Source organism: Limulus polyphemus, unplaced genomic scaffold (assembly GCF_000517525.1).
Source record: "Limulus polyphemus unplaced genomic scaffold, Limulus_polyphemus-2.1.2 Scaffold1924, whole genome shotgun sequence".
NCBI lineage: Eukaryota > Metazoa > Arthropoda > Merostomata > Xiphosura > Limulidae > Limulus > Limulus polyphemus.
Window position 1 is genome coordinate 78,879 of NW_013667534.1, and position 9,034 is coordinate 87,912.

The 9,034-nt window shown below is 32.1% G+C and overlaps 1 protein-coding gene across 1 annotated transcript in view; it reads right to left on the reverse strand.

Moving 5' to 3' along the window:
- Positions 1–9,034, reverse strand: part of LOC106465372 (myosin heavy chain, muscle-like) — a 36,495-nt gene that overhangs the window by 20,984 nt on the left and 6,477 nt on the right. Inside the window, exons 7-15 of the mRNA XM_013925593.2 lie at positions 7,806–8,063; positions 7,054–7,203; positions 6,306–6,476; positions 5,946–6,125; positions 5,379–5,538; positions 4,573–4,619; positions 3,396–3,483; positions 968–1,085; positions 218–341 (exon numbers count right to left, since the gene is read on the reverse strand). Coding sequence (XP_013781047.1) covers positions 218–341; positions 968–1,085; positions 3,396–3,483; positions 4,573–4,619; positions 5,379–5,538; positions 5,946–6,125; positions 6,306–6,476; positions 7,054–7,203; positions 7,806–8,063 — 1,296 coding nt within the window. The remainder of the gene's footprint in view (positions 1–217; positions 342–967; positions 1,086–3,395; positions 3,484–4,572; positions 4,620–5,378; positions 5,539–5,945; positions 6,126–6,305; positions 6,477–7,053; positions 7,204–7,805; positions 8,064–9,034) is intronic.

The window sequence follows — 9,034 nt, forward strand, 5'->3', positions numbered from 1 at the left end:
CAATAAAGATAGTAAAGAAGAGAGAAATGTAAACGAGACATGTTAATACAGCTATGTGTACTATTTCTTTACTACAGTTTCTTATATTTCCATGGGTTCAACTTATACCTGTTTGTATTAAAATTGGTAAAGAAATCACTATACGGGCTTTTAACCAACAATACTTAGTAAACTTAAACTCCAAGAGGTGGAGGTTTAAGTTTCATTTTTCACGTGCCTTAGTATGACCCAATCGGTAATCGTTGGCCTCGAGCTGAATTTCCTCTAGGACCTTTTCCGTTGCATGTTTTGCGTCAACAAATGCTCCTTTGGGAACTGCATTTGGAGCCAAAATTGTATATCTGCAATAATAATGGTGGGACAAAAGGTCAATTTCTAAAAGACACGTAAAACAGCAACTAGAATTAGCAGCCACAGATCAAAACCTTTGAAACATAAAATCAACATATTAAACTTGAAAAATAACTATGAAAAATTATTATCTTATCGTAAACTATAAAGCAAAATGGTTGATGTCACTGTCTGATATGCAATCAAAGAAATACACATACATCACCATAATAAAGAAACTATGACACTTTTAACAAGTCTTTTATTCGAAACATGTAAACTATCATATTGTGACTTTGACTACACATAAAAATACTGATTTCATCACATTTATTAAGGTGCAGTTTCTTTGATGAATGATTGAATAATACTAAAAATCTGAATGGATCTGATTATCTAACTCCAGTAATTTATATTAACTTTTCATACACTTGCAATTGAAACGTGTAACAATACTGTGATGACAATATTTCAAGCCAATTTTTATGCAAAAAGTCTCGAATGATCAGAAATATATATTTTATTGAAATTATTTTAAAGATTTCATAAATACAATACTTTGATAAAGTACCGTATACTGAGCACATTCATATCAATTACTTAATACATTCAAACCGCATCACATTTCTGATATTACCTGTGTTTGAAGTCCGGATAGATCATCCTGTTGGGGAAGCCCTTCCTGCAGATACGGATACCTTCCAGTACACCATTACAAGTTAATTGGTGCATTACCAAGTGGGAATCGATCACACCTGGAGATTATAAAAGTAACAGGGTTTAACAGTAACATTTAAAAGCTTAACAGTTAATTTACTAGAACAATTTTAAACAAAACTATTTATATAAAAATGATTGTTTTCTTCAGTGTCTAATTATTTGAAGCTCTGCTTTTAATTGAAGTTCTAAACCGCTGGATTCGTACCTTACGGTTTTTATAAGAAGCTACTCTACATTGCAGGTAAACTGTGTAGATTCGGACCTTACTGCTTTTATTGGAAGCAAATCTATATAGCAGATTGCTGGAACCAACACTGTATAGCAGTGGCAATTTACAGTAAATTTACAGTGGATAAAAACAGTATGAAGTTGTAGAAAAAGACACTTGGTAAAAAAATAAATACTTTTTTTAACTTCTTACACATTTTACGTTGTTTATCTTTATAAAATACGTCATGGAAAAAAGTTCATCAAATTAAAAAACACAATTAATGATTTACATAAATGTACTTACAAAACCTCTGAAGCTCGCATGATGTCAGTGATTCGATATCCTTTCACTCAGGGTTAATTTACTCAAACTTTAAAGCACTTACCTGGGGCTTTCATTTCGTTAGGGATGATACAGCGTACAAAATGAGGTGAGGTACTCTTCAAGGTTGTCATTAACTTGTTCAATTGTTCCTACATGGAAATGTAAGCCCAGCACTTGGTTAGAAGGATAGCACCATTTTGAAGCAACTCGCGAGCGCTCGAGCATATACAAGCAAGTTATAGAAAAACATTGCGATAAGCTATAAACAAAGCAAATGTACAATAGTTAGAGTTCTAGAATATCTAATATACATTTCAGTTGAAAAGCTGAGTTTGTTAACGTATAAGTCTGTTTACATTACAGAGTTTGCTAACGTATAAGTCTGTTTACATTACTGAGTTTGTTAACGTATAAGCCTGTTTACACCACTGAGTTTGTTAACGCATAAGTCTGTTTACACTACTGAGTTTGTTAACGTATAAGTCTCTTTACACCACTGAGTTTGTTAACGCATAAGTCTATTTACACTACTGAGTTTATTAACGTATAAGTCTGTTTACACCACTGAGTTTGTTAACGCATAAGTCCGTTTACACTACTGAGTTTGTTAACGTATAAGTCCGTTTACACTATTGAGTTTGTTAACGTATAAGTCTGTTTACACTACTGAGTTTGTTAACGTATAAGACTGTTTACACCACTGAGTTTGTTAACGCAGAAGTCCATTTACACTACTGAGTTTGTTAACGCATAAGCTGTTTACACTACTTTTAGTGTGTGTCATTGTTTCTTTTCAAAACTTTCTTCAAGTTATTGTGTTATGCATATTTCAGGTTAGTATGAACTAAGCAGCCTTATTCGCAGTTGTTTGAGAAACTTCGACAATATTTTTATATGATGTTATTACTTCTCTGACATGGAAATCGGCTTATTGATTCAAGTTTACTTGAATGTTTTTATTAATCGAGATTAAAGGTTAATTGAGTACTTGTTATTAATAAAGGTTCAAAGTTAAATCAACATATGTTATTAATCAAGCTTCAATTTTAATTCAGTATTTATTAATTAGGCTTCAATTTCAATTCAGTATCTATTAATCAGGCTTCAAGGTTAATTCAGTATTTGTTATTAATCAGGCGTCAAGGCTAAATCAGTAAATGTTATTAATCAGGCTTCAAGGTTAATTCAGTATTTGTTATTAATCAGGCTTCAAGGTTAATTTAATGTTCGTTATTAATCAGTTATTTAAGAGGTGGAAATTAGAGTTATAAAAGATAAAAATGAATACCTTTTTTATACCAGGTAAACACGTTGGTCAAGAACAGTTATCAGTGTGGGATCTTACGAGCTTTTTGTAAGGAGGATCTCTGGTGTTTCACAACGGAACTTTATCTGTAACACGGTACCTGGTTCACGGAGAATGATATAACTCGTGTGATCCACGTGCCAAGAATTTGCCATAAATAATTTAACACGTAATAATAAATAATTTTTCGGGCTTCCTTGAAGAAATTACTTTTTTAGTTTGATTAGACTTTAGATGTAAAATAGCATTAGCGATTTTTTTTTTTGGTAAGTGGCACAGAAACAATGCTGCCGATGAACCTTAAAAACAGTTTATCTATTTGTGTATTGGAAAAAAGGAAATCTTAATAACTTTAACTTTTAGTAGGAAATAACAATAATTAAAAATTGAAATTCAATAATTTGAGAATATATTTTCACTTTTTGGCAAGTTCTTGGTCTGTGTTAACCATGCTTGGGATTACTTTCAAGTGTAAAGGATGTTATACTGTGGGGAGGATGATACCTGGAGACTTAGTTTCATTTGGAATGATGCATCGGACAAAATGGGGCTGAGTGGCTCGGAGGGTAGCCATCAGTTTGTTCAGTTGTTCCTGTGGGAGGAATGAAACTAAAGGATCAGGAAAGTTCATTGCAGGTGATAACAAATGTACTTCTTTACTGAAATTGTGTTTTGCACCTTACGCTCGAATTTTACGAATATAAAATAGATTTATACTTAACAGCTTAGTTGAAAAATGAAATTTTAATATAACACTTTGAATGTTTTATATAACTTACAAATCTGCTTATATTTGTTTGAATTTCGTAAGACTAGATGACCAAATTTGATAGTTGAAGTTGAGATCTAATACCGAGTTGGTAATTAAAATTCTCGTCTAAAAAATACGTGGCTTTGATTTATTTATAAGAACTTACTGAACATTAGTTATACAGCTATTGAACTAGCTCAATTTTATTAAAACTATTAATTTTAAAATATCTAAGAGTTTCACCTCTTCTATATATGTATTATTTATACTTTTACTGAAAAAATTAACTTACGTATTCCCACAACTAATACATAAATTAACTACTTCATTACCTTACGTATTCCAACAACTAATACATAAATGAAATACTTCATTACATTACGTATTCCAACAACTAATACATAAATTAACTACTTCATTACCTCACGTATTCCAACAATTAATACATAAATTAACTACTTCATTACCTTACGTATTCCAACAATTAATACATAAATTAACTACTTCATTACCTTAGGTATTCCAACAACTAATACATAAATTAACTACTTCATTACCTTACGTATTCCTACAACTAATACATAAATTAACTACTTCATTACCTTACGTATTCCAACAACTAATACATAAGTTAACTTCTTCATTACCTTACGTATTCCAACAATTAATACATAGATTAACTACTTCATTACCTTACGTATTCCAACAACTAATACATAAATTAAATACTTCATTACCTTACGTATTCCAACAACTAATGCATAAATTAAATACTTCATTACCTTACGTATTCCAACAACTAATACATAAATTAACTACTTCATTACCTTACGTAATCCAACAACTAATATATAAATTAACCACTTCATTACCTTACGTATTCCTACAACTAATGCATACCATATATAAGCCAGAACAATTAATACATACCCTATATAAGCCAGAAACAGTTTGGAAACCAGAACCCTTCTTACGTCCTGAAGAAAAAAAAAACGGTGATAAAAAGTGGTTTTCGTTATGAATTATCATCATAAAGTTATCTCTGATCTAAAAAACAACCTAACTATGAACAGAATTGTTCGCAATTTTATTATTCAGTACTTTAATACTGTTACGACAGCGGAAGTCACGTGACCCTGGTAACAGATAATGAGTTCTAGAAAAATCGGGGAACATCACGAATAATCCAGTATTTGCTAGGCGCCCTATATTCTTGTATATAAGTGCGCCAGACAATTAATCGGCATAGAATTGCAGACAGACAGAGACGAACAATTGAATCAAGCGCTGTGGTAAGTAAGTGCGTGAATCGTTCGTTGAGAATTATAGCGAGTGTTTAAGTGTGGAAATTGAGTGTATTGCAAAGTTGTATTGAGAAAGAATAAACTAGTTTTATTTAAGAAAGGACTTGTATCGCTGAAGTTCTTCGGAAATAATTTCTACGGAAAATTAAGAAACGAACACAGAGACGTAACAATACTTTTTGTGTAAAACAACTAATTCCATTTTCATACCAAATGATGCGAAGACTGAAAGAAACTGCCACTACTGCTAATTTTTTACATTTTATTATTAGCCGTATTAACCTGTACTTAAAATGGCATTGCGCTTCTTACAATACATAATTCAAACTTCGCTTATCACGATTACCAATTCTAGATTCAACTGATAGTTTTGTATAGCTTGTAATTTCCTTTAGATACGGTTAGAATTAAATGCCAACAGCTATCATTTACCTTTGCCACCGCCACCGCTTTGGTCTCCAGCTCCAAGGCCAGGATGATCCTCAAAGATCGCAGTTATGAGTGCATTCTGGGCATGTTTAAACTGATCAACAACAGTGTCATTCAAGGGATCCTTGTTCTTCTCAAGCCAATGGCTGAGGTTGTAAGGAACCTGAAAAAACAACAATTTTCAATCTACTACAAAACATATAATTTAGTCAACAGCACACACAACTATTAAGATTACATCTGTCGTTACCATCATAACGAAACATTAGCTGTTTCTTGTAACAAGTTATCACTGCCATATCTAGCCTAATTAACATAACCCATTGTTCAACTTTCGTTAGAATAATTCTGTAGCACTATAACAAGTATATTTGTTCTGTGAAAAACTAGTTAAAAATTATATTGTTTTCATGGTTGATTACAACTGATACAATCAAGATCAAAACATTTATCGTACATGACTATAGAAAATAATTCTGATATGTGGTTTCTGTAAAAGTCGTTTTTATCTTTTACCATTTATCTATATATATATATATATGTGTGTGTGTGTGTGTGTGTGTGACTCACCGTTCCGGCATAGTGGGCAATAGCGAAGTGAGCTTCACTTTGTCCAGGTTTAGGTGGTTTAGGCTTAGTGAAGTTGGGAGATTTGCCTAAGTGGTTGTTTTTCAACTTCTCTTCAAAGGACTTATCGGTAGCCTTGGGAAACATAGACTCTTCCTCAAGAATGGACAGGACACCCATGGGCTACGGGATAGAAGTCAGATGATTAATTTTCCGTGAAACGTGTATAACTCTTCTGATGAATATTTCTGCTACAAGTAGTACTCAAATAATTCTTTAGTATCAAAATAGGATTTAAACGATTCAGAATAGTAAATGGATGAAATGCCAACAATTAATTAATAAAAGTAAAATAATTTTTACCTTCTCGATTAGCTCAATACACGCTTGTAAATCAAGACCGAAGTCAATGAATTCCCAGTCAATGCCTTCCTTTTTGTACTCTTCTTGCTCCAACACGAACATATGGTGGTTGAAAAATTGTTGGAGTTTTTCATTCGTAAAGTTGATACACAGCTGTTCAAAACCATTGTGCTACAAAAACAAGAAATACGTGCGCTTTAGTAACCAATTCGGTAACTTGCAGAAAATTACTTTTTTAGTATCATTTACGAACCAATTATATCGTTAAAACAGTAGTTCTACTGCACAGTGGTATTTTAATTGAAATTCTATGAGATTCGTTAATGAACTACAAACTTATTTTTTCCAGTAAACAATTATTAAACATATAACGTCACGTGGGGCAAATTCTATTACACAAAGCTACACAGAGGGTTATCTGTGCTATACCTATCACTGGTATCGAAACCCGGTTTGAGCGTTATAAACCTTTAGATTTACCGCTGAGCTACTGGGAGCCGTATTACACGAGGACTCCAGACAATGGGTACTTTATAGAAATCATGCTCAACTACACTCTCAGTCGACTGTTGTAATGTTTGACTAAAAGCATTATATTTTTATCATAAAATTACTATATTTACAATATTTTTCAGAAGAAGTAAAACTGAGATTTTGTAGAATTCGGACCCACACTCGCTTAGCGGTTAAATGGTCAATTTGTTTTTGTTTTTTACGTATTAAAAATAATAAATATATCGTGGCTTACGTCAAAAATTTCAAAGCCAGCGATATCCAATACTCCAATAAAGTGTTGTCTTTTCTGCTTGGTGTCAAGGGTTTCGTTGACTTTCTTCACGAGCCACTTGAACAGCCTATCATATATAGCCTTGGCTATAGCACCAACGGAGTATGTACACTAGAAAGAAAAGAAATATAACAACTTTATAAAAGTTTATAATAACAATAGTGAAGTCACATTTCTAGATTCAATTTTGTTGATTTCTGTTCACAAATATCTAAGTTTGATCTTTTTGCTTTGTACGATAAGGAAGTGTCTTTTTCTACAGGTACAAGACAATTAGTTTTAATATTTATATTTTATAAAGACATCACATACTGTAATTTAATTTGGCTTCAAATAATGAAATATTATATTGGTTTGTAAAATACAGTGTAGGTGATGAGACTGGGTTTGTTTTAAATAGGTAGCTCTGACCATGGGCGCTCACAGAAGTATTTTCAGAGGGAGGGGGCAAAACATGTATGTAGGGGATCAGCTTTTATAGTGTAAGTCAACAGATTAAAATAATATGTGTTATGTGTGCTTAAACACAAATTTACAATTTTAGTAAAAATTACTAAGAAAATATTTTGTTTAACTACGATGTTAAGTTTACATAATAATACGTAGAATGTTTTGTGAAATGTAAGGGGAAGCAAATATCCTCTCTTGCCCCTTCCTGCGGGTGCCCATGGCCCTGACCATGGTCGATGTCATAAAATACAAACATATCTTGCCTGATCTTTATTTCTGCCCTGAGTGACCAGCTCGTTGCCAACCTTGATCTTGGGTTTCAAAAAGTTCTTGTACATGTCAGCGGGGTTTACGCCCAACAGATGACCAATCCGTTCACCTTCTTCCGTCCCATCGGCCTCAGCCTGCTCTTCTCGTGGTCTCTGTTTAAACTTCATCTCACCCATATGCATCACGGAACCAACAATCTTATAGATGTTATCTTTCTCTTCATCATTAAAGCCCAATACATCGAAGGCGTGCTGCATGTAAACACATAAGTGTAAAGACATTAAGTTATATTACTCTATTTTATAATTTCTAACTCCAATAAACGTAAGACGGCATCTTTAATTTTCTGTTATTCTTTCCACATTTAAGGGTAAATAGATCGAGTAAACGGTTAAGAATGTAATATAAATTCACACTCAAACACATAACCTGACGGTTTTATGTGTTGAAAAGACCTGTTTCCGTATTAAGTTAAAACTTCAATAGAAAATAAAACTTTAACATTTTAAATACTGATAACTATATTAAGAGTAAATAAATATGCAAAAGCCGACGTTTTTTTAGCAGAATGAAAGGTAAAATATGTATTATTAGTTACAGCCGACTAGTTTTTGTAACGCAGTTACCATCATCGTGGACACTAGCCCTGATGATGATAACTGTGTTACCGAAATTAGTCGGCTGTAAATACTAGTAAAGGTTTTACTTTTCATTTTGCCAAAAAAAAACAAAACACGTCGGTTTTGTGTTTTTTACTCTTAATGTAGTAGCACCGTACTTGTCAAAATTATACTAAAACCTAGACTTATACATTTACAAGTTTGGCGTTTACGATCAATTTGACTGTATAACTTTTTATTTACGATCAATTTGACTGTATAACTTTTTATTTATGATCAATTTGACTGTATAACTGTTTTATTTACGATCAAATTGGCTGTATAACTTTTTATTTACGATCAATTTGACTATATAATTGTTTTATTTACGATCAAATTAACTATATAACTGTTATATTTACGATTGATTTGACTGTGTAACTGTTATATTTACGATCAATTTGACTGTATAACTTTTTTATTTACGATCAAATTGACTATATAATTGTTTTATTTACGATCAAATTAACTATATAACTGTTATATTTACGATTGATTTGACTGTATAACTGTTATATTTACGATCAATTTGACTATATAATTGTTTTATTTACGATCAAATT